This window comes from Melospiza melodia, chromosome 2 (assembly GCF_035770615.1).
Source record: "Melospiza melodia melodia isolate bMelMel2 chromosome 2, bMelMel2.pri, whole genome shotgun sequence".
In the NCBI taxonomy this organism is placed as follows: Eukaryota; Metazoa; Chordata; class Aves; order Passeriformes; family Passerellidae; genus Melospiza; species Melospiza melodia.
In genome coordinates this window covers 57,979,237-58,004,918 of record NC_086195.1, presented here as the reverse complement: position 1 = coordinate 58,004,918, position 25,682 = coordinate 57,979,237, and the positions used below count along the sequence as shown (strand labels likewise).

The window sequence follows — 25,682 nt, the reverse complement described above, 5'->3', positions numbered from 1 at the left end:
GCTTGCCGGAGGAGAGACACCAGTGATTCACCTTCGTGGTCCGTGTCACCACCAGTGCCCGTCTCCTCTGGACTAAGCAAAGAGAAAGGTGGCAGGTCTGGCACCCGAGCACTGCTCGTGCTGCCTGTGCCTCAGGGATGTCACACATCCCAGCGTGAGAGGCTTTCCCCCAGTAACCAAGAGAGCAGATGTCAAAGCCAACCTGTACCTCTAGCCTGATCTCAGCCAGGTTCCTACCATGGCTACAGGGCAGCAGTGTCAACAGAGGATGATGCTCTGGGACTTTTGGATTGTGTTTCTGTTACTTGGGATCAGAATTTCATTGTTCCCCATTGACATGAAGGCATAGACTCAGATTTTCAGCTGGTAAGTCTCAGCTGAATCACTTGGAACTGCAGGTTTATGCTATACACTAGGACCTACAGCACACTCTTAAAAACCCCAAATCCAACAGTGAATGAAAAGCTATTCTCTTAAATATTCAGCTTTAATGATGACTCTGATGATCAATAGAAAACTTAGAATAAGATTTTCTGCTTGTGTAAACTGGCTGATTTAGATTTTATTGAAAGTAACAGTGCCAGCATATCAACAAAGCAACCTGGTCCTATGAGCTCACAAAATCCAATCTAAATTATTTACTTTCAAAGAAAGATTTGTTGTAAGTGTTTTCCTGGCCTTCTGAGTGTTAACAGATTATTTGTTCAATGGCAATTTCATGTGCATTGATAATTTTTGCTAATAATAATTTTACATTGCACTAGCAAATCATCAGAAATGCACTTGATAGTACATTAGCCTTCTCTTTCCTTGTGTATTTTTACTGGCAAAACTCATGTCTGAGTATTTATTTTCATTCATCTCAACATTGGTGATATACACAGAAGGACCAGGAGCTGCCCTAAAAGCTGCTATGTGCAGCATACTATATTACTATGAGTCAAGTCCTCTCCTAATGTCAATCAGCATTAAAAACAGAGGGAGGCACAATGTTATCACAGATAACAGGAGCCTCATCAAATATTTTGTCCCACGCTCCTGCCTTCCAGGCCACGTCCAGAGCACATGGCATAGCCCCTTCTGCTTCACCCTTAGCACCAGCTTGGTTCACTTTGCTGCCATGTGGTTCATGAGCTTTGATTCCTGTTGGGCCCCCATCCCCTCGGCAAGGATGCTCTCCCTGCGTGCCAGGAACAACAAGCACCTTCAGCCAAACCCCAGTTCAGCCAGGGAGAAGTAACAAATGCTTTCTCATGGCAGAAGCAGTCCCATTGTCAGAAATCAGAAGAATCATTTCCTGGTTACAGTAGCCTTCAGATACATGGATCCAACTTCAACCCCCAAATAAAACAATGGGAGTGATATATTGGCTATTCTGTTTCGGTGACTGAGCACTTGAGAGCAGGAATGCAGCTCCCAGAGGCGCAACACAAGGACTTGAAGAGGTTGGCTGTATTTTCTTCCACTTAAAACTGGGAGAGGTGAATAGCTGGTGAAAGTGGGGAAGAGATTGATGGCTTTGGAAACTGCACGGCCCTCTCGCTATGTGGGACAGCTTTGGTACAGAGAGTCAGCTTCAAGCCTGACCTTGCCCTCCCTGACCTGTCAGTAACCTCAACCCTGACCTTGGAAGCACCATCCCTCTTCCCTGGGGAAGAAAAGTTTGGGGAATAGCGGGAAAATGTTAGTGGTGATCAGGTCAAGATTATTTTATTTTCCAGGAGAAGACAGCCTGTGAGGCATGCAGAAACTCGATGTCCTGCTCATGCTTTGGTATTCAAGCATTCACAAGGTGCAGGAACCTAGTGGTGCTCACACAGCATTAGCTCTAAACGTGATCTATCTTATTGCACTTCTCCATGGAGTGTCTTCCTGTCTGCTCTGCTGAATCCCCATCTTCATTGCATTTTAGATGCCATCACAGCAGTCAGACCACATCCCTGATGGAATTTATTGAGTCTCTCCTTCTTCAAAAGCCATCAAGATTCAAACCAGGCTCTTTCCAGACCCAAATATTTCAGAAGCATGAGCCCCAAACCCATCTCGTAGCTCTCTGCTTCCCCTTGCAAGATCACCTCCTTCCCTGGAGCTGCCTCCCCGCTGCTTTCCCTTTCTCACAACCAGCCATCCTTCACCGTGCTGTGTCTATAAAACACTCAGTGCACACGGCAGCTGAGGGGGAGGGACCGAGGGGCTGGTGGAAGCCACTCAGATTTCACATTTATTTAACAGCCGTGGCTGTGCTTGTTTGATTTATCTTCACACATACGTTTGACAGATATGGTCTCATAAAAACTCCACAGAGTAAAAACAGCAGAAAGGCCTGCAGCCATACTGCGTCAGCATTCCGTCTGGCTCCAGCTCCAGAGCTAAGCGCAGATCAAGCTCACTGCAGCTGGCAGCACCCCTCACTTGGAAAACTTCTGAGTTTGCAATGCCTGAAATGCATAGTGCTTAAGTGTAGCTGGTCCTGAGTTTCCCAGGTGTCTGGGTAAAAAATGAAAAAGGTGATGATTTTCTCTTACCTTGAAAAATCATGCTGCATTTCACATAAATTGCTTTGTTCAAATCAGTTTACATTTAAGTGGCTAATCTCATCCTTTCCCCAAATCTGGTGGGATACAGCAGCATTCAGAATATCTTTAGAAAGTTGTAATTTTTACAGCACTTCCAAAAACACCTCTCCCAAATTGCAGCAGTTAAGGAGTAAGCTTGCTTCACCCTTTCCTCGCAAGCCCCTTATAAGCTTGCTGTCTGTATTACTCCCAACATTCCCTTAAAAAAATGAGGTCTTATTAATGAGTCAGATTCATGCTGTTGTGGTTCTGACAAATACATTTTCACTGGAGTGGAATTGTAAAATCTGTGCACAAAGCAGCTACTATATAGCTTGGGATATAGGCTCCACAAAAGCACAACCCGCTTCAACATATGCATATTTCACAGTGTTTTTTTAGAAGGGGAGCACACCTGAAGCTCTCATTCCCAGCATCAAGAGAGGCAAAGTGAAAAAGCTGTAAATAAAGTCCCTGGTGTGCTAACGTTGCTCAAAGGTAGGACTCCAGCTGATCCAGGTGGTGTTTTACTACACGTATAAATAACAGCGCGCCGCGTCTGGGAGCTGCAGCCCAGTCTGGAGAAGGAGCTCAGAGCCGAGAGAGAAAGGCCCTGTGTTCCAACCTGCTGCATGGTGGCCACTCCGTTTCTTTATATGTTACTCATACATATGAAATAAAGTTCTTAATGCTTGTCATGCAGAGATAAGACAGATCTTGCTCTATTAACAAAAGCAAATGTGAAGGCACCTGTATCGGGCCCACAATTATCTTGGCTGGTTAAAACCACTGGGTAAGATTAGTGGGAGAAATTGTGACTGCTTCTCTGTGAGCAAATATTTGTGGTTCCCTCTCTCATCAAGGATGATTTTTCTCAGCTATAGAAACGTCAGCTTTTCTGGTTTAGATAAGTAATTAAGGAGTATGCAACAAAGGTTTGGAAACCTCGTGTTTTCCTGACTACGGATAACCTGTTTTGGTTTATGGCTATCTCCTGTACTGCTGATCCTCTTGGTGCTATATTCACCCAGCTTTAATGGTAACACTCCCCCACACTCCATACATGCAGTTCAGTGCCTGGTAGAGAGTTATTTTTCAAAGGAGAGGACTTTCAGGCAGTGGTTCCCTCTCTCTTTTGGGACAGTTTTCCCCAGCTATGGAAATGCCATCTTTTCTGTTTTCAGCAAAAAACAAAATTGCAGACATGCTGCCTTCAGGACACACTTGCCACCTTTCCTGTTTTCCAACAGTACTAGTCCAAGGGCCAGATATTGCTCATCATGGCCTGACATGTTCTGTCCCTCTAACGCTGTTGCTAGCACATGAAAAATGTAATTCACCTTCATTAGTAACTTCAGGGGACCCAGCCCCAGGGCCAACTTCAGGCCCTTCTTGAGTCTGAACCATTTGAAAGAGATCACTTGTGGACTATGTGTTAATTATAATGCCTGTTGTTGTACATATTGTTACACTTGGGCAGCGTCTGGGCTTGGATACTCAAACCTTATCATAGAATTGTAAAGGTTCTCTGAGATCATCGAGTCCAACCATTAACTCAGCACCACCATCTTCATCACTAAACCATGACCTCAAATGCCACATCCACACGGCTTTTGAACACTTCCAGGGATGGTGATTCTGCCCCTTCCCTGGGCAGCCCATTCCAGGGCTAAATAATCCTTTCAGTGAAGAAATTTTTTTCCTCATCTGAACCTCTCCTGGTGATTTCCTCATGTCCTGTTACTTGCTACCTCAGAGAGGAGACTGATCCCCATCTGGCTACAGACTCCTTTCTGGCAGCTGTGAAAAGTGATAAGATCTCTGAGCCTTCTTTTTTCTAGGCTAAATATCCCCAGGTTTCTTAGCTGCTCCTCATAAGAATTGTGCTCCAGACCCTTGTGACAAACCGACAGCAAAGGCCCATGGTCTGACATGATTCCTTTCAGAAACAGGCCAGCTTTGGCCAGAGGCAGGGCAAGACAAACTGCCTCAGAAAGCTGCAGGCAACATGGAAGTGCAGGTCCCCGGATCACACAAAATGAAATACCCACATATGAGGCTTGGCTATCTCAAGGGGGACCATATCTGCTGCATAGAAAATGAGGGCACCCTCACACTGATGGCATAGCCACCAATATGCAGCATTTCTACCCCTTCTTTTTTATCGTGTGTAGCTGCAGAGCCACAAGGAAGGTACTGACAAGCAGTCAAGGAATTCAGCTGCTGGTTTGCTATAGAGGACTTGGGAGCTGGAGGGCGAAAGTGATGCATGGAAATTAAGTTAATTTTAAACCGCAGGCAAGAGAAGAGACTTGCTAGCAGTTACTTAAGAGAAGCTGCTGACTGTTTAAATACCATTAAGAAGATTAATGTCAGCCCACAGAACCACTGAAAAATTAGGGCTGAAAGGGACCTTGAAAGGTCAGACCAGTCCATTCCACTAACCCAAGCAGGATCACCTAAACCTCGGACATCCCTGACAGATGTTGCTTAACTTTATCTTAAAGCTCTCCACTCCCTAGGCAGTCTATTCTTTATTATCCCTGTCATTAGAAAGTTTTTCCTAACATCTAAATTGAGCCTTTCCTGCTGTGACTTAAGCCTTCTTTTTTCTTTTTTTTTTCTCTCCCCTTCTCCATCACACACAAGGAGCAATGATTATGCCTTTTTATGTGCTTAAAGACTTCAGTTCTCTCCTCCTTTGGGTTAGAGAATTTTGGTTCTTTCAGGCTTCCCTGGTAGGTAATGGGTTCTCCATTTCCGCTTACTCCCTTACTCTCTGCTGGGCTGGATCCAATTATTCCACATCTTCCCTTAGCTTATTTTCCATCCCCTCAACACCATGACATAGCTGACTTACATTCAGCTTTTGATCCTTTTCCTGAAGAATTGCTGCTTAACCCATCACTCCCTCCTCTGTACTCTGGGAGTTCATATTATTGCTCAAGTGTACAACTTTCCACTTCTCCTTATTCAACTGCCTTCTGTTTCTTCCAGACCATTTCTGCAATTTGCCCACATAGTTTTAAACTCTAATCCTGCTCAACACTACCTCTACAGTTTTATTTCATGTGTAAAATGGAAGCCTATATGTTTATCCTTTATAACAAAACATAACCAAAAAATTAAGCCAAACTGAACCAGATGTAGGGTGAAAACCCTCTCAAAGGCAGCTTTAACCTGGACAAGAAAGTGCTGGCAGCAGCGCCCTGGGTGAGCTTATTCAAGCAGGTTTGTACCAAGTGACCTCAGCCACTCCACAAAAGGCTTCCCCTCCAGATGTTCCACCATCCTCCTTTGGAAATGTTTAAGGCCAGACAGGATAGGGCTTGGAGCAACCTGTTCGAGTAGAAGGTGTCCCTGTCCATGGCAGAGGGTTGGAATGAGATGTTCTTTAAGGTCCCTTCAAACCCAAGCCATTCTGTGATTCTACTAGAGCACGTTTCCCCAGCTGGCTTCAAACAGCAAACACTGAACTACTCTGACAGCCACACAAAGTTACTGCAGTCAGGCTCTTCCACCTCTCCCCTGCGCCTAAAATCTCCTTTTTGTGGTGCTGTGTCTCTGTCCCAGCTGCCTCTGACCCGCACACCCTCACCTTCCCCACGGCTGTCACCCAGGCCCTGTGTGCCAGCAGGACCTTGCCCCGCTTGGGAAAGTGCCGTGGGAAGGACAAAATTAAATAAAAATAAATGAGGACGGTAAAACCGGTGTTATTTTAGAGGTAAATCCCTGTTATTTTTGAGGCAGCCCTGTTTTGCCGCCCCGGCCCCGGGCGGCGCGGCCCGCGGCTGCCCCCTGGCGGACGGGAGGTGTCCCGGCTCACATGGGCCCCGATGGCACCCGGGCACGGGACAGAGATGCCACTGCCACTGTCCCGCTGCCACTGCAACCGCTGGCGTTGACAGGAATGATGAGAACAGGGGCTATCCCACCAGCGTGCTAGATCAGCTAAGGTCAGGCTGCTCCTTAGCAGAAACTCCCCCACTCACCTTTGCCTGTCTGTTCGCAAGTGAGGGCATTTAATCACCCCTGTCACTGTCACAAAGTAGGGAAAGGCAGTGAACCAAGCCCATGTGACCCCACAACAGATATGCAAGAGACAGAACCAAGAACTACCTTTGCTCCACAGGTGAACTCAAGTTTACCTCAATGCCTTAGGGACACCTTCTCTCCCTGCTGCACGCAGGCTCTGAGCAGCATTTTGGCCTTCCACATTACCCAAAGCAGGCTGATCTCAGCTCATTTCTACTCTCTCTAAACTACCCCAGTCAGCAAGCGTCTCTAAGCACCTCATGCCCCTGGCCCCACGCTGTGCCCATCGTGCCAGCAAGTGCACCTGTGGCTTGGCTGCCATTCCCTGCAGCCTGCAGGGAGCCCACCTGCCTGATAAGGATGTGCCTCCCAGCAGCACCAGCCATTGGCACATACAGGAGGGGACCTGGGCAGGCAGGCTGAACCCCTCCTAATTGAATGAAGGAAGAGGAACACTTGAGCTTGCTCCAAAAGGAAGCTCAGGCTCCAGCTTCCCCACATTCATTTACTTGCAGAGCTTGCCTAAACCTGCAAGGAGGCATCAGCTTACAGACAGGCAGTTGGAAGGAAGCAGAGTCAGGCCAGTGCAAGTCAGCTGGAGGTATTGACCCTTCTGGCAGTTTGGATGCAAATTTTGGGCTCAGCTTAAACATGTCTTTCTTCCCTTCTCCTCTATCTAGAACTGGCCCTTCCCAGCCATTATTTTCTTCGGCATGACTCATTCCAGCTACAATCCATTCAACGCTGACTATCCAGGCCCTGCAAAACTCACCAAGGTAAACTCCATCAGGCCCTTCCATACAGGCAATTCCTGGGGATAAATAAATCTACTGTGCAATCTTTCATGTTTTGTTTTAAACACACACAAAAATCTATGGAATATTGCAATAGTCCAGTTTATTCCAAGGCAAAGGCTTAAGGCCAAGACAATGAGCAAGAATCTCTCAAGAACAACTCTCTGCCCTTCAGGTGATACCAGCATTGAAAGGTATTTCTGTGAGATGCACAGAAAGGTCTGGTGCCAAAGCACAATAATGCACAGAAAAAAAAAAAATCAAAACAAGCTTCCTGATGCAAGTGGACAGAACGGCTATCACTGTCATTTTACATGTACCAAAGCTATGAGCTTTAAGTGCTATGAGTAGTAAGGAAGGAGTGTATGCAAAATGCAGGGTGAAGTGATCATATTAACTGAGAGCTCCACTTTACAAGCTTCTCACATATGGGTTTTTTTGGTAAAAGTTTCCCTGTGCTCAGTACATTGGATGAAGTCTGCTCAGCAATGAATGCAAAAAGTGCCACAGAACAATGACAGCTGCAGGTGCAAAGAAAGAAATGCTAGAAGCATGATAATGCTTCAACATTTATTTTCCCCAAGACACAGAAAGAATTACAACATTTCTAAAGCTTTGTGGGTTTTAGAATACTTCACAATACAGAAATGCTAACTGTGCTTCCTGCTTAGACTAACCAGCAGGGAGGTCTTTCATTCAGTCCTTTATGTCAGTAGGTGCATAAAGCTGTTTCATTTATTTCAGGTACGTAAGGAGTGACAGGAGAAATGTATTGTAGAATCATTACAGTTTGGTTCAAGCCCAGGAAAATCTCCTTAGATGGATGCTGTGCTGTTGACTAGAAGTCACATTCAAGAAGTATTGCTCACACCATGTACAGATGTCTGCAGTCAGCCAGTTTGCCATGGTCCTTGTGTAACAGCACAGGGGCTGTGCCAGGCCACGAGGCTCCAAAACAACAGGTACACTGGAGGGGCAGAGAAAAACAAAAGCAGGAAAGCTGACCCAGGTTTCTGTTAGAGGGCATGGTGCTCTTCCATCCTTCTGTCAGGCTGCTAAGTGATTTAGCCAAATGCATAGGTTCAAAAGAGCCATCAGCACCACTTAGGAAAGTTAAAAAGCACCAGAACAGCTGGCAGCTTCTCTCTATGGACAGTGTGTCAGCCAAAGGGCTAATGGATATCTGTGTCTGGTCCAAGGTTATGGCTGCATCCTTATGCAGTAGGATTTATTTTTGCCATCCTGCAGTATGACAGTAATGCAGTCTTAGGCCTCTTTTGCAGCACTTGCATTACAACACAGACCAAACCACTGCCTGCCCCATGCAGTTAACTTCAGCAATGAATACTACTCCTGATTTTTGGCAACTGAAGCATCAGCCTTAGAACCAGAAACAATTGTGTCTTTATTCTGGCTACATTAAAGAATGGTTTCACAGGAAGAAAAAGAAGGTACCAGTTTGCCCAATAGAAGATTTAACTGCTTTGGAAAGAAGAAAACATAAATGTTCTCAGTCCTGTATATTGCACTTATATGCATGTTGTCTTTATCATCCAGAACTGTCAAGAACTTTTTGAAATAATTAATTTTCAGGGAACAAAAAGGAAAGGGTCTGTATATACATGGAGGAACTGAGAAACCATTTGTGGCATCATTGTTCAGTCAGTTACACCTGAGCCACACTTAGAGTATTTCACGTCTAGGTAGAAAGGGGCTAATTCTGGGTTGTAGTGACAGACCTTCAGCTGTGGGGGATAGAACACGATGGGGTCTGGAAATTCTCATACTATGAAGCTATTGCAAGGAACCTTTTATGTCTGGGCATAAAACACTTCTAGACACTTCTAAATCCATGTCACAAACCTGACAGTTAAAACAGAAAAGGCATTTCAGCGCACCTACACTTCCTTCCTTTGGGTCATCTAAAATAAACAACACTTCCAGAGAACTGTGGACTAGTTAGACCAGTGGCTAAAACCAGCCATTCAACAGAGCATTCTGCTGACCAGCCCAATATTACATACTGCTGCATGTTTGCAGTTTTGTATAAGTAAATGGTGACATCTTTCAAGGTAAAAATAGAACAACCCTGTCCCAGCTTACCCAAAATACTGCCGCTGCTCTATTTCATGTAGCAACTTGGAGCTCTTCTGTTCCTGAGTAGCTGGATCCTCCTCTCCAGACAGTCTCAAAAATTTTAGGAAATGAAGTGGGAGATGTACACATGTTCTGAAGGGCATGGACATCTGGAATCACAACACAAGTCACCTGAGTTCTCAGGGAAACACATCCTCCTCCTCCTTATCAGGACAATTTGCATGCCATGCAATCGATTTATTGGAGCACTTAAAAGGTAGACATTAATGCAGTGAACTTTCTGACCCATGTATAAACAGAGCCCAGTGTAATCCAAACCACTTTACACAGGATGAAAGAAAGAAGAACTAGAGTTGTTTTAGCTGAATATGACAAGAGATATCTGTGTCACCCTGGTTACTTTTACATGTCATACTATTTCCTCTTCTATTTTCTTAGAAACAAACTGGAGGGTAGATTTGAGCTATCAGTGGGATGAAGGAAAGCTTCTTATGACTAGGTGAGGAGGAGGGAAAGCAGAAAATGTAAAAATCCCATACACTGTTGTAAAGACTAGACTCGCCTTAATGCAGCAGTCACAGCAGACAACCCTGAAAGACAAAAATCTCCAGCATTATCATTTGAGTAAAGCTCAGCAGCTACCAATATTGCAGCTACAAAGTAGCTAATTCCAAAGTAAGTCTGAATCCATTATTGTGGCAGAACCACTCGATGGCAAAGTGAAGCAGCTGAGAACTCCACTATTCAGTTTGCCAGCTTTCCTATTTCTGGTAGTTTAAATAATTTGAAATGTATCAACATTCATAGCTTCAAGGCTTTATCTGCAAATGCTCATTACACTTCACCCACCAGACAGTTGCTCAATTTCCAGTGGTTGTTTACTTGCTGCTTATAATCAATTCAGTGCTTCACAACTGCTTCAAATAGATTTAAGTGAGCCTTAATGAGCCTGAAGTTCCTCTCTCACTCTCCCATGAACAGAAAGCCTCTGACAAATAAGTGGATACAAGTAGGCTCAACTCCTTTCCCAGTCACAAGGTCTGGAGTTCTCTTTTTCAGTCCTTAATAGAAGATTCTGGTGTAGACCCTGTCTCAGAACCTCTTCAAGCCCTGGGCTGAAGTTAGAGCAAACCTTCAGAAGGTGATCTCAGAGAAACTAATTTCATACTGGCACAGGAAATCTGGCTATTGCTGAGTTGACACTAAGAGTTAAAACTGAGATACTACTTCAGAGACAAGATTTTCCACATCCTCCCCAGCTGTAGACACTTTAGCCTGGCTTGTGCAGTAAGGCAAAGCTGAAGGGCTCAGCAACCTGGTCCTATCCAGTAGTACAGCCAGTGACTACTGAGAATTCTCAGCCTGTTCTATCACTTTTTCCCTCCCTCCTCATTCAGTCCTTTTGTACCAGCTCACCTGCTGCAGAGGTAACATTTGTAAGGCCACTTAAGAAACATCTGCTTATGGCAGCTGAAACAAATCTGTGGAAAAGAAAGTTATTTGTGAATGCAAATGGGAAGCATCTTTGTACCAACACTATCCCACTGCCTGCCAAAAAGCAAGCACATAAACAAACTTTCTAAAGGCTTTAGATTCATATACAATAACAGAGGTCCAATAAAGGATAGCAAAGACACAGGACTTAAAAGCTAAAAAGGCAAAAAAAATTCTCACTTGTAGGCCAGTGTTTTTATAATGCAGAGGTTTGGGGCAGCTGCCAGACAACAGGAGTTTAAAAAAAGGCTCTTGAGCAAACAATAGCTGTATTGTGCAAGAGTGTAACAGTAGCTAGTTAAGAGAGAAGGAAGAAGAGAGACATTCTTTGAGGTAGACTGCAGCAATCCCAAAGAGATTAAATCAGGGCAAATTTGAATTCAATCCTGAAGCAAAAAATGAGTCATAAGGAAGCTGATGAGTCGCTTGAACTTTATAAAAAAGAGCACATTCATACACAGCTGGCAGTCAGAAGTGATATTATCTTGAGAAGCAGAACTTGAGAAAGCTAAAAAAACAGCAGTGGGTAAGAAAGCCATTTTAGAATAGTCAGAGCAGGCAAGTTAAAGCAGGGTCAGTAAGAAGAGAAGAAAACAAGGATTCAGTCTCAGGAGCATCAGATAGCTTGTGCAAGTAGCATGGCTCTGCTAGTAGAACCTTTGACTCTGTCCATACTGCTAAATAAATGAGGGCAAAAAAGTGACCCAAAAGCCAAGAGGCACAGACTTCTCACATCTGTGTTGCAAAGGGCCTGTACTCAGGACATCTGCTCAGGAGGAGTGGTTGCCTCACTCCCTCTAAAGGAGAGTCAGGGATAAGGCAGAAGTTGATAAATGCAAACCACCAACAGTCCTGAGCTATACAGCTCCTTCCCTGTCCCCCTCATTTCCCCTACCTTCATGTCCACTTGGCAAGGTGGTTTGAGTCAGCACAACTCTGGTGTGGGAGCCTGAGTCAAGCACCTTTGTTTCACTGTTTAGGAGTACCAAATTGCAGCTATTTATTTTGGGATTTTGGAGCTGATCAGTAGTCATGGCAGTCAGCTCTGCTTGCATGGAAATCAGACAAGAAGCAACAAGCAAAGGCTGGGCTAGGCTACTTTCTAGGCAATTTATACAGCTTAAACTAGATTAGAAGCCATCACTGCAGAAATACTAAAAAAGTTTTCCAGCCCAGGGCCAAACTCAGATCAGCTGTTATGAAGAGGATAAGCTGAGGCAGAAGGTGCCGCTGCAGTTCAGCACAGAGGGCCATGAAACCAGCCAGCTTTTGAAAAGGCAAGGGCAGCACCAAGAGAAGGAGGAGAAACGTACCTTTGCTCTTGGCAAGACACCATCACCACCTCCTCGGAAGAGGCCTCGCTCTTCAAGCACCATCATTGCACATCTGGTTCCAAGCAGCTCAGCAATGGTTGGTGATGGCCACTTGGTAGGAAAGGGACAGCCCTATTGAACGACAGAAGTTAAACATCAGATGAAGCTGAAGAAAGCAGCTACTTGGGGAGGTCATCTCAAAACTGGGTCTCAAAGAATCAGGAACATTTTTGTCCAAAACCCTGTTTTGCTTGTGTTGGGGAGTATCAGGTGACTGACAATACCAGCAGACAAACTACTACGGGCAGGTTGCTACAGTTTTCAAGCAGATTCCAGAACACACGCCGCCCTGGCCTCTCCTGGATACAAAATTGCTTTCCACAGCACAACACTCTCTTGCCCTTCTCTTTGCCAAGACCTGTTGGTGCCATACAAATGGAAGCTGTAGGCTTGTGGTCAGCCAGGAGACAGTTGTGCTTTAATCCCCAACACACCTGCATCCCCCACCACACTGCTGAACAAAGAGGCATCAGGGAGGTCAGTTAGAGACTTGCCAAGGTGGGGCAAGGAGGGGTGCAGAAGGAAAGAAAGAGACAAGGGCACAACATACCATACCAACATACTATATCAGAGCAGAACAGGGTGAGGCCATAATTCAGAGGGTTGCACGGAAGCACCATGCAACTCCAGTATTTCTCCCACAACCCTCATTCAGAGCCTGATAACTTCAGTTCTACATATATTATACATTTAAAAGTCACTAATGCTGTGCTATCCACATTTTGTTAACTACTTATTGCCCCTTACTGCGTCTTAAAAGATACTTGTGAGCATATCAGAATCTAGAGAAAAGAAGTGGACATGAAGAAACCAGGATAGTTCCACTCTCAATTACAGTTTGCTTGAGGAAGCCTTGGTGGACACTTTCAAGTATGGCATGGTATTTCCCTCTTCTTGTATGAGAAACAACTTTATTTCACATCATTAAAAGGGGGAAGCCACCACAAGGACACTGCAGCATCCAGTCTTCGCTTAAGATGTCTCCAAGGAGAGAATAGCATACCAACTTCAGATGGATATATCATATGTTCCAAGACAAAAACCACAGAGCATGCTTACTGCCTTCATGAGGATCAAGGTGCAAGTCATTACCAGATACATCAGACCAGGGTTGCTTGCTGACATGTTGGACTTACAAGTTCCTTCCTTTGAAGGCCTCTCTCTAAAGATTTGGACCTTCCTCTGTAAGGAGGCAGCTGCCTTTGGCTAGTGCTCAGGAAACACTTGGGCTTAATGTCTCCTGGTAGGGGTGAACTCATGGGAGGAGTGCAATTTGCAGCAAGACCTGGGTAGGAAGAGAAATTTTAGGGTACAGAAAACCCATTATCAGTTTCTAAGTATTCACCCTGGGGCTGGACAGTCAAAAGCACAACACTGCCTTCTGAAGGTAGCACAGCATACAGCTCTCCCCCTCCAACCCATCTGCTCAGATCACATAAAAAGCAGAGGTTACAGTAATTATGCTTGTCAGTAGTAACTGATGAGGCTTCATTAGCACCATTTAGTTTAATAAAATGAAGTGCTGCACTTTCTACTTGAATATTCAAACCACTAATTTAGCTTTTACTGCAAATTCCAAGTCAGGCCTTTGGGGACATGCAATCATTGTTTTGAAGCTGCAGGAGCTACATAAGCTTCAGTCAACTGCAGAGAAATTATCTTCTAAGGGCACCTCCCCAGACTCTTTATTTAGTATTAGAGCTTGTCCTGCAAAGTATCTTCAGGTGATAATGAAGTATATATTGAGCCCAGCCAAAGGGTTTGGGAGCCCATCAGGCCACTGGCTGTACTCTGTCACCTGGTTTAGCTGTGCAGCCAGAAGTGCACTGACCTGTGCTGATACTCCTGGATACTCCTGATGGCCTGGTGGAAGAAAGGCAGGTGCTGGCAGGCAGCTTGGGAGTGGTTTCCTGTAGACCAGAGGACAGGATGTTCATAATCTGCATGTAAGAGACACCAAGGCCACTTCATCAGAAGTACTGCTGCCTAACAAAACCCAGGAAATCCATGACTGATCAGAAATATTCAAAACTCTGTCAGAAGTGGAGGAAAGTGAAAAATCAGTGGGATGTATTTACAAACTTTGTTTCTTCTTGGAATATAAAGTTAATTCCCCTGCACTCCACAGCTAGGAAATTCCAGCTAAGCTAGTGAAGTTTCCAATTCACCTGTTTCTCTCTCTTGCCCAACTCCAGCAGTGGATACTAGTACCAAAGTGGCATCTGTTCAGGAGCCAACTTGGCATAATCATCCCCACACAACCCATGGAATACATCAGAACCATTTTCTTGGCTTCAGCTCACACACAGCAATATTGGAGAACAGTTCAAGAGACTGTGACTAATCCAACTCATGAATTCAACTCAAACTCAATGCTTTATCTCAACAGCATTGTTTCTATCTTGTCTAGAAAAGCAAAAAAACCCCTCAAATTTTATTATATTAGTGTCTACATGAAAGTCCTTCTAGTTCAGCAGTAATATATGTCAACCACAATGCTGAACATTCCTCCAGGTAGCTCAGACTGGGCAAGTAAAGCTAAGATTTTCTGCTTTTATTATCTGTTTAAAACAGATAATCTGTTTAAAACAGATTATCTGTTTTCCTCAGTTAGGCAACTGCATTTCATGCAGAAATATTTACAGAAAACAGATTCCTGTTTGTATGCCAGAGCATCTGTGCCAGACATGATGTGTTATGGCTTAAGTTCTGTTCCACAGAATTTCGGAATATGCTCAGACTGAATCCCAGAACCAAGCAGTCAAGCTTTTCATGACAGAGCCAGGAGTTAACCATAATACACAGTCCTTTGGTTCTTTTACTCAAGAACAGTGCTCCCAAAATAACTCCACAGACAAACAAGTGGGAATTCACCCATCAAGTTCCTTCCTCAAAATACATTAGTAAGTTTTCTTTTCATGAGCTCATATACCACATGAAATCAAAATACGTCAATACATCTAGCATCAAATGCCTCACTGTGAGGTAAGAGTAGGAATATTCTGGTCCACATTGGCCAGACTCCCCTGCCATTATAACTTCTGCAGGATCTAGTTTTAAGAGACCAGAGCAGATGTCAGTTCTGTAGAATTATAGAATATCCTGAGTTGGGACCCACAAGGATTACCAAAGTCCAACACTTGCCCCTGCACAGGACCACCCCAAGAGTCACACCATGTGCCTGAGAGCATTGTGCAAATGCCTCTTGAATTCTGCAGGCTTGGTGCTGTGACCACCTTTCTGGGAAGATAGTTCCAGTGCCCAACCACCCTGCAGGTGAAAAACCTTTTCCTAATAACTAACTTAAACCTCCCCTGACTCAGTTTCAGGCCATTCCCTTGCATGCTGTCACTGGTCAGAGAGAAGAGATCAGTACCTATAGGCTGCAGTCATGCCACAAACAGAAGTGTTTGAGAATGAAATGAGCTTCTGTAGAGTAAAGGACTTCAGTGAACCCAGTAGTACCACATTTGTTCACTTCTGAGACAAGATTTCCTACACCAGGATTTGTTCCTGCCCTTCCAGGCAGGCTATGTATATGCTTGCAGCTCTAATTCCTGAAGTAGGCATGTCTCTCTATAGTCCTTCCACTAAAGCCTTACCTGAGCTCCTGCTCCCAGCTGCTGCATTTTAGTGTTGGCAATTTCAAACTCAGTAGTGGCATCTTGGAGATGTAAGAAATTGTCACTTTGAGAGTTCAAGGCAGTATTTGATGCCACAAGCATTTCTGCAGCGAGAGGGAGAACAAAAAACCCATACCCACAGACTACGTGAGATAGATCTGGGACAAGAAAATGACAAATTTGGAACACATTGGAATTTAAGATTTAACCAGGCTTTGTCCTGGTAGCTACGTAATCTTTTATTCTTAGGTCAAAGTCCTGTAATCTCATTTAGTTGACAGAGAAATGTGGACATCCATAAAAAAAGAGCAAGTTGAAATGTCTTTTGAGACTTAATAAGCCACAAACAGATTTTTTTAGAAATAACTATTCTCATGCCATACTACCTCTATCACACAACATTTGTATTTCTCACCACCTGTCACATTACAAATGCTATTGAAAAGATAAGTGGGATTTAATTTCCAAGGCCATCTATTATTTTTAGCCAACGCAGACTTCACTTGCTTGCTTGCCAGGTCACTCTATAGCAGGTACCTTTGGACCTGCTCCTCTTTTCCTGTGCTTCTGCTGCTGCTGCCCAAGGCTTCAGTGGTTGTTTTACTTCTGCCATGAGCTGTTCATGCCACCTGGGCTCCTGTGGCACACACTGTTCCAGCTTCACCTTCAACATCTGCAGGCAAAGCACAGCACCACAAAGAGCCATTGGACAGAGCAAGGAGACCAGTGGTGACAGAACGACTGCATCAGCAATGGCCCCATTTTACAAGTGCTTGTCACCCAAGAGGGCACTGGGCCCTGCACATGAGACAGCCTTCAGCACTATGCATAGCGGAATACCTTAGCAACTCTCAAATTTGAAATCAAGAACTCCAGGAGCTCTTTGAAGACCAAAAAATGTTGCAAATTAAGGAAGCAGTAGAGTAAGTAGGAAGATTGATCATCTTCTACAAAGATGTCAGCTCTCGTTTTTCTAGTACCATGTTTGGCAGGAGGGTCAATTCAAAAGTTAAGTATGGTTAAGATAACCCCCTCCCAAATACAAACCAGTAGATGAAGTATTAGCTTTATATTGCTTCAAAATGTCTTGTTACCTCCAGAATTACCTTGTTTTGCTATCATCAGATGCAGCACCAGGTCACCTACCAGCTTTTGGTGAGGCTTGAGAGAAGCTACATCAGCTTTGGGGGTCCTGTGTTTTTGCTTGATGGTCACCTGAAAGAGCAGAAGTGATGCTTAGGAAATAGCTCTTTGTCTGCTCCTTATACACTCTGCAATTCAGCGGCACAGTGAATGATACAAGTCAGGATTTGGGAACAGGGGAGATGGGGAAGGCACTAAAAAACAAAACAAAACTAGCGCCAAACAAACAAAAATCCCCCCAAAACAACAAAAAAACCCCACCTTAAAAAAAACAAACAAAACCATAAACACCAAATAAATACAAAACAAACAAACAACCCCCCAAAACAAAAACAAGGAGTTGGGAAGTGTGGAATAATGATGTTTCCTCGTATGGGGTTTTGGTAGGGAAAGAGTTGCCCGCGGCAGACCAGAGGCAATCAGAAATACTGCACAGCCCTTAGAGGCTTGCACAAGGAGCACAAAGCCTTCCACCCCCAACTGCTCTGAGAAGCAGCTGGAAAACACTGCATTCAGATAGATATTAGTGTCAGGAGTGATCCCAAAAAGCACCATGGTCACGTCAAATTCATCAGTAAAAGCTCAGGTCCAGGAAGGAGAGCAAGTGAACGGGTTAACAAGGCTGTAACAGGAACTGTAGCAGCAGGCAGTTGTGTGCCTAAGCCAGAGTCCTAGAGACTGGCTTACCGTCTGACATAAACTAGGAACAATAGCAAGACAGAATTGCAGGGCAGATATTCATGTGAAGCATCAAGCCCTGTGCTTGCTGCGTAGGGGAGAACTAACAAAAAAGTCAATTGCACATGCATGTCTTTAGCTGCCTTGTTCACTAATTCGTATTTTGAGGCTATGCCATTTTCTTTCACTTGTGTGTACAACTTCAGAACACGTGGGAGTGCAGGTAGAACAACACTTCAGCTCCCCACAGTAGCTCTGCTTTCATTCATTTGCAAATTAGACCACTGTTTGCTAGAGAAGCTTTAAAATAGCTTTGCAGATGGGGAAATCCTCGTTTAAGAGCCTTCACAAAGACTTGAGCAGTAGCACTCTGCTTTTTTTCAGCATTTCTGCCTACTACTCTTCAAACATATTTGTGCTTCTCGTGGACCAAAGAAAAAGTTACTAAAAAGAAAAAAAGGGAAATAAAAAAAAAATAAAATAAAAAAAAAAAAAGGAAAATCAAGACCCAGATCATCCTGCCACCTTGAGTTACGGTGGTGTACTGCACAGTGCATTGATACATAGTACATTGCAAGGAATACAAGCTAGTTATGATGCACTCTCTCCTTACCAATACTATTTATTTACATATCCATCAAGATACCATTTGCAAACACATGACATAGCATTACCTGGAGGCTGGTAAGAGCTGGGATTTTATAGAGGTGCATGGTTTAGCTGAAGCTTTTAAACCTGCTACACTCTAGCAGCACCAACAAAGAGGAAAAAAAGCTGATGTCTAGAGCAGTATGCAAAGTTTTCACTTTTTGTAATACCGCTCTTTATTACAAGAGTTGTGTCTCATCTTCTGCCAAGACGTCTGTTTGCAAAGCACGCCAATGCCACAAGGCCTTGTGCCAACGTTTTAGATCTGCTCATCATTCCCAGCTCAAGCTGCAGCAAGCAAAAAGCACCACAAGCCTTTAGAGACATCCCAGACGTTTTTGCATCTGGTCATCTTCACCAACCAAGTGGTGAAGGTGGAAGTCTCTGCTCCTCCCTGTGACGGGCTCAACATTTTTTACCCTAAATTCCTGCAGTAGCTGAGTACACTGCCCAGAGGCCTCTGCCTTAGGCTGAGCAGAGAACTGTCTCAGAAGTGCATCTGCCCTTGCACACACAGCACAGCATCTGGGAAGGCAAAGCAACAAGTAAAAGATTCCAGGTGCAGCTCAGCTAAAGGAGCCTGGAAAGACACAAGTGCCCAAGGTAGAAAGCACAAGGCAGCAAGAGTGTGCTCCATGAAACTGTTATGTGCAAAGCAGAATAACTGCTGCAGGGAAGTGAGTGGTTGACCCTGGTGGGAGAAGAGGTTTACTGCTCCAATTCATGAAACTGAGGCTACTCCTGACTTGAAAAGTTACTGAAAATTAAGTACTTGGGTAGACAAACAGAGTGATATAATGTTGAACTGCAGCTGAGAGGGAGGCCCAAACACTTCTGGACTTCCATGTACCTTTGAAAAAGACACACCTTTGGAGAAGAGGTCTCAACACACACTGCTCAGAAAGGAAGTAAAGAGGATGTTTCCAAAGCAGACTGCAGTCACTCACCTTCCGCAGGGTGTACCTCTTGTGCTGAATGTCATCCAAAAGCAGCTCATAGGGAGAGCGATGACATTCCTTTGGAGACACGCAGCGCCGTGGTCGCTCTGCAGCCTTGCGCAGCCTCACACCAGCCTGCAGCTCACAGATGACACTGGGCAACAGGGATGCCTTGGAGAAACCAGCAAGGGCCAAGTCAGTAGCTGGCTAGAACTCACAGAGCAGCATCCCCTCCCTTCCATGTAACAGGGCACACTTAGCAGCTGGAGTCATTCAGAAACACAGAATGGTGTCCTTAACATGCCCTTCTACTCACTTCCAGATCAGGGTGCAGTACCAAAGCAGAGAATTGCTTTTATTTGCAGATGTTAATTTACAACAAGGGAACTTGTAGCTGGCTCACTAGGCTCATTCCCAAAATTTGTCATTAACTTTATGGATGTACTTCAGCAAAATACAGCTTTTGCTGCCAGGTAAATAAATAGACCCATTTTCTTTCTGCAAGTGCTCCAAGTGCCAGAGTGTTTTCCTATTCCTGGTTCCTAGGAAACACTGGAAATGAAATCCCAAATCTTACCATTAAAATCCTCCAAATTTTCAGAAAACTAAGGGGTTGAAGTGTGCAGAAAAAAAAGAGGAAGACAATTAGGCAAGGGATCTCATACTTAACAGCAGCATAGGTTAGCAGTCTCAGCCTAGAGACACAAGCTGAAAACCCTGACATCTGCTCATCCTGTTTCTGTACTAGTATCTGAGGATGTTCAGGCATGCAGTATAACCCAACAAAAGCTAAAGACAGGAAAAAAAAGTAATCAACTCAATAGCATGTTTAGACAACATTGTAATGGAAGTGCTAAATCAACAGCTTATCTGGATCCCAGTGGCAAATTGAGAAAGAACAAGCCAGTGTATTATAAACAGTGAAAGGGAAGCAAAGCATTTTAGAAAACTGCCTCAGAACAAAGTATCTGACTTAGACTTCTCTCTGTTTTCTACTTACAGCATGAAGCATCTTCTCTCTACTTATCCCTTCAGATATCTTGGTATAATTACAGAAGAGTCTTATGCAAGCTCAGACTGATGGCTGCCCTCAAGAAGACAGATATTTTTGTTGGATTCTTTTAGTCTGGATTTGGTAATTGTACCTCAACTCCAGAAAACTAGAACTCTCAAAGTATGACTAAACACTTGCCATATCTCCTAGGCTACATTTAATACTGTGTGGGAGAACATACAAAAGTGTCTGGGCAAACCCATCAGTACTAGAGTCTTTCGAAATAGCTTACCCCAAGACATTTGCACTTTATAGAGTTGTATTTCACATGGTGACTGAACTTGACTGAGAGACATGACCTGACTTAGAGAGACTTCTGTACTGTAATACTGCCACATTAGTTTGGGGACAAGAACTGCCTTCAGCTGACCATTTCAGAGCAACACCCAAAACATTTTTCAGATGTTCGTGACATCATTATCCCTCATGTTTCTATTTCCCTACTGACTGGATCACTGCAATTACTCTATTTTTGCCATCCATTGTATTGTCAAAAACCACCTAAACTTTCCACAACCTATTAAGTAGAGCATAAAATGCTACAATACTATAAACCCATTACCTTAAGTTCAAACAGGTGAGTGCTAAGACAGCTGTGTTTCTAACAAGTCTCACTGCTTAGATTTCAAGGTGAACATCCATCAACTTGGGACACGTAAGCTCTGCTGAAACTGTACAACACTGCACGCTGTCAGGCTGTGGTCTGCATTTGATCTGTTTTATATCAGTCAGCATGAAAAAGTGTGGCTCATAGAGCACTTTACCTGCTTAGCACCACTCAAGACACCAGCTCTAATCTGTGGGACCCCAGAGAAGCTGGCATCCTGGTTATTTAAAACTTAAGATATTGTCAGAGCAATGCAATCAGCTGGTGCTTGGGGACTTGGAAATTAGAGGCAGAGGATTCACAACAGACATCCAGCTTTTGGAATTCATGCCTCCTGAAGGAGCAGAGGCCAAATACACTGGCCTTCAGGCCACATGGCAAAGCCATGTACTTATTCATGTATTCCCTGCAGAAAAGAGCTACAGCAGTTGATGAGTTTGTGGTTTAAGATAGCTTGCCAGTTTATTTTAATAGATCACAAAATTGAGAATATGCCCAAACACACATTTCACAAACATTTTAATACGAATAGTTTGAGCACGCTTCAAAGCAAGTGCTATTTAGACAAAGGGAGCGAGTCCACAAGTCTCTCGGGGCTTGCTGTTTGTCTCCACAGACTCCAGACTACAGAGCATTTGTTTATGCTGGGCAGAGCTCCAGCCTGAAGAGCTATTTGTTTCTGATTGAGCCCCGACTGTGTAGGGCCTTGAAAAAAAGCACAGTAAGTGGCCTTCCCTGCCCCAAACACACAGTCCAACATCTATGGAAGCACAGAAGGCAAAGACAAGAAAAGCAGTGCACAGAAGGTAGGAGTGACATCATCTCACTCTCTTTCACTCTTTTATTTGAGCTGCTGGAGCTGCACAACCACAAAGATGGACAGTGCTACTGGCCTTCAGTCCCTGCCAGTCCTGACCAACAGAGATCCCACCTAATAAGAGTGAACTAGTCCACCCCAGGACTATCAACAACAGAGGAGTTTTCCAGGAGTTTTCAGTCCAGCTATGAGAAAGGAGCAGATTGCTTTTGGCAGGTGTCAGTTCCTGCCAAGAGCTAGAATTTGGGGCTCATTTGCGGGAAGAAACAGCCTGCATAACTATTTGTGGGCATTTACTCCAAAGACTGCCTCCAACTTCATTTTTAGAAGTGGTTTAAGTTGTACCACAAAGACAATCTTTGGGTAGAATAAAAGCCCACGTGAGGTTGACATATGAAATAGTTTAACTTCAAGTTCACTCCCCAGCTTGTTTTGCAAACAAGTCTTTAACTACTCAGGCTCCTGAACAACCTAAGTAGTTCAATTTGTGTTCATGCTCTATTTTTCATAGAAGAATCAACAGAAAGCCTCAGAGAGCCAACGCTGACCAAAAAACCCCAGTTCCCCATAATGAAGAAGATAAATCTCTTACACCATGGGTTTTCTTCTTTTGAATGGGACTTTGCACCCAATCTTCCACATCCATTTTTCTCAGCCTCTGAGAAAGGCAAGCATATGAGGTTATCACTCTACACTCTTCAGTGATTTCCTGTCTAGTCAGCATAAGTTACTAATGTTTATCTGAAAAGCCAAGAAGCTACAAACACTTAAACTTTCAAATGCTACAATAAATAAAAATGGTTCAGAGACAGCAGCTATTCACATTGTGAAAACAGAACTTCATCCAGGTGCTCCATTTCTAGTGCAATGAGAAGGTTACTTTAGAACTTGGTGAGTGTGTGAAGGTACAGGGAATAGCAGCTAATGGGTAATCCCAAACATACTTCTTTGGAGGTCTGGATGATGGTCACAAGCTTCTGTAGTTCCATATAGTCAGTAAACAGATTCTTACAGGTCATTTCATAATAGCTGGTAGCCTCAGAAGGCGTGGAGAAGTGCTCCTCACAGGCCTGAAAGAAGTGCAGCTATTTAAAAAAGATCTTAAAGTTAAAAAAAAAAACAAAAACAAAAACAAAACATGGTAGGATGGAATAAAGCAACATTCTGTTTCCTCAATCCATGGTTAAAAATCATCTTCTTCTTCACTGCCCCTTTATATTTTTTTTTCTATTGCAGATACAGAGGAACAAAGAAGGAAGACAGTCAATCTTTTATGTACAATTATGGAAGTAGCTGTGTAATTTGTTTATCTTGTTTTCCATAAGGTGTGCTTCAAAACAAGCACCTGAAAGAGGAAGCCTCCACTTCAAAGAACAACAACTCATAGCAGAGGGAGTCACTTGCTCTGTTCTTTTTCCCTGTCCTGATCAGACAGAAGATGGGAAGTTTCTCATACCTTTACATTATGGCTGAGAGAAAAATATCTATTTGAGTTGAGACATTCAAATCCCAGCCTTTGCAGAAGCCAAATACTATGGAAAGGGAGTTTTTCAATATCCATAGTGTTCTAGGTATTGAATTTGGAGACTGTGTACAGAAGGACTTTGTAGGTACAGCTGTGGGAGAGCTGTACTCAGTCTTCCTTCTTAATTATTTTCCATGGACACTTACGAATACCTTAAATAGTTTTACCTTTTCCCTCTCATGGGAAAAGGCCAATATTCCCTCTCTGTCCTCCAACAGCCCACCCAGCTTTTTCCCAGAAACAGTCTTGCCTCTTGGCCAACAGTGCCGTTCCAACTCCTCTAAAGCTGCTGTATTTACTAAGGGGGAAGAAAACACCTTGATAACATCCTGCAGGGTGACTGGAGGTTCTGTTGGCCTGTCATCCAGTTTCAACATGAGGCATAGCAGTTGCTCCAAAGGATCACTCAGTTCTTGCTCCATTTGGCTGTCGATTCCCCAGTCCAGGGCTTCATAGATCACCCCTCCCAAGTACTCCAACAGCTGCAGGCAGAGACCAAGGAAGCAATATAGCACAAAGCGCTGTGGAGAACATCACAGCTCTTATTTTCCAGCCATGTGTGCATACTCCTCTGCTCCTGAGGACTGAACACATCTCTCAGGATGAGAAATACCTCCATTTAAGCTGGTTTAAAGTTCTTAAATGGCCTTAACTGGCAGCCCTAAGATATATGCCATTAGGACAACAAGACTGTGGCCTAAACATCTGCGCACATTGTTTCCCAGTCCCACTGTCTTGAGTTCAGTCCAAGCACTTTGTTTCCTTTTCCAGGTTGCAGGGGAGTCACTCTCACAGGCCACAGCAAATTCAAGCACCTTGATAATTTTCCAAGACATTTGCATCTCCTGAGCAGGCCTTCTACTACAACAGGATTGTATCTGCACACACAATGAAGGTAAATACACAGGCTTACCTTGTCCTCTGACTGCTGAATGCTGCCAAAATCTGAAAGGGAAAAACAAGGATCAGGGGAGAAAGACAGCTGTACAGGCACTGATAAACAGCTTTTAGAACCCTTTTCAAGAGAGGGGAACAGGACACATTGTTTGTAATAAGGTAACTAACTCCTCTGACTAAAGTCAGTCCTACCTGGGGAAAGTAGGCCTGTATTTGGGGAGTCCTGGAAAACACCATGGGAGACTCATGTTATTGTGAGCATCAGCCCAAAGTAACAGATACTGCATTTTATTGTTTGCTAATTGATATCCACCCTCCAGGGGAGGCACAGGATCTTTACCTTTATTCTTTACTACCCCCTGTAGTCCCTACAGAGTTAGCCTAGCACTGACCTCTGCTGCAGCCCAACCCAGCCCTACATAACACCGAGTTATTACCACTTGCTGGGCTACACATAGTGACCAAAAAAAGGGAAAGTACCAATCATAAATCTGCTGTGAGAGTTACCATAACAAAGGAACCATACACTGGAAGATGAACAGAGCAGAACACATAGCAAAACCTCAGACTATTAATTTCAAATAATATAAGTGGTGGAAAGCTTTCATCACAGCTATTCCCTAGAACCAAATGACTCAATAGAGCACTATTAGAGAATTTAGCAGGTCATGCATCTGTATTATCACTCATCCACAGTCCTCTGAAATGAAGTACAGGTAGGAGAATAGCTTCATGACAACATACACAGAAAAGAGAGGGGGAAAAGCAAAACAAAAAAAGCAGAAGAAATTTCCCTTGGCATCTGCAGGTACCTATGCTCTTACCAGACTTGTGGTAGACCTGGAAGGAAGCAGTACCATCAGCATGGATAAAGATGCTCTCAGAACCCTTTACATACACAGAACGGAGTGGTAGGCTGTGGGCCAACTGCTCTATTTTTCTGCAACACTGAAAGCAGATAGCCCAGGCTTGCTCCTCACTTAAAGGATGCTCAAAACACCTCAGGAGCTCAGCTACAGAGACCTTTGCAATCCTCTGCTCACACCCTGGTGGTTCCATTTTTCCTTTCACCTCCAGCCTCCACTTTTAGCCTAGGAAGCTTAAAACTTCCTTCCCCAGGCTAGGCAAGCCTTCACAGCAGCTTTTTATTGGTTCTCTTGATTTGCTCTTGTCTCCCTTCCCTACAGGTGCAACCATTAATGTCAACTTTTGCTCTGTCTTTTTAAAGGCACATGACTTTATATGTACTTGTACGAGATTTCTTAAAAGGACAGAATAAGTGTACAACAAAATGGAATCAAGAGAAGGTAAGTGTACAAAAATTGTGCTCAATTTAACTCCATTGTTTCTCACAAATATATGAATTGCACCAATGTTTCCAAGTAGGAGAAGAGTACATTAAGC

The 25,682-nt window shown here is 43.9% G+C and overlaps 1 protein-coding gene across 1 annotated transcript; it reads right to left on the bottom strand.

The window, feature by feature from the left end:
- Positions 1-9,908: 9,908 nt before the first annotated feature.
- Positions 9,909-25,337, bottom strand: LOC134414974 (protein spire homolog 1-like). The gene is made up of 14 exons (XM_063150301.1): positions 25,103-25,337; positions 24,295-24,326; positions 23,699-23,863; positions 22,801-22,926; positions 22,449-22,514; positions 19,388-19,549; positions 17,118-17,186; positions 16,509-16,644; positions 15,951-16,075; positions 14,180-14,258; positions 13,485-13,633; positions 12,289-12,420; positions 10,898-10,962; positions 9,909-10,071 (listed from the first exon to the last, which is right to left on the bottom strand). The coding sequence occupies exons 1-14, from the start codon at positions 25,335-25,337 to the stop codon at positions 9,948-9,950; spliced, it is 1,665 nt and encodes a 554-aa protein (XP_063006371.1). The 3' UTR covers positions 9,909-9,947.
- Positions 25,338-25,682: the final 345 nt, after the last annotated feature.

What these genes read in the sequence shown, in the direction of transcription:
- LOC134414974 (XM_063150301.1), bottom strand. Translation starts at nt 25,337, where the DNA reads ATGGAACCACCAGGGTGTGAGCAGAGGATTGCAAAGGTCTCTGTAGCT. An exon ending in CCCTGCAGGATGTTATCAAG is followed by an intron (nt 22,927 to 23,698) that starts GTGTTTTCTTCC and finishes CACTTCTTTCAG; the next exon opens with GCCTGTGAGGAGCACTTCTC. An exon ending in TCAAGCCTCACCAAAAGCTG is followed by an intron (nt 16,645 to 17,117) that starts GTAGGTGACCTG and finishes CTTTGCCTGCAG; the next exon opens with ATGTTGAAGGTGAAGCTGGA.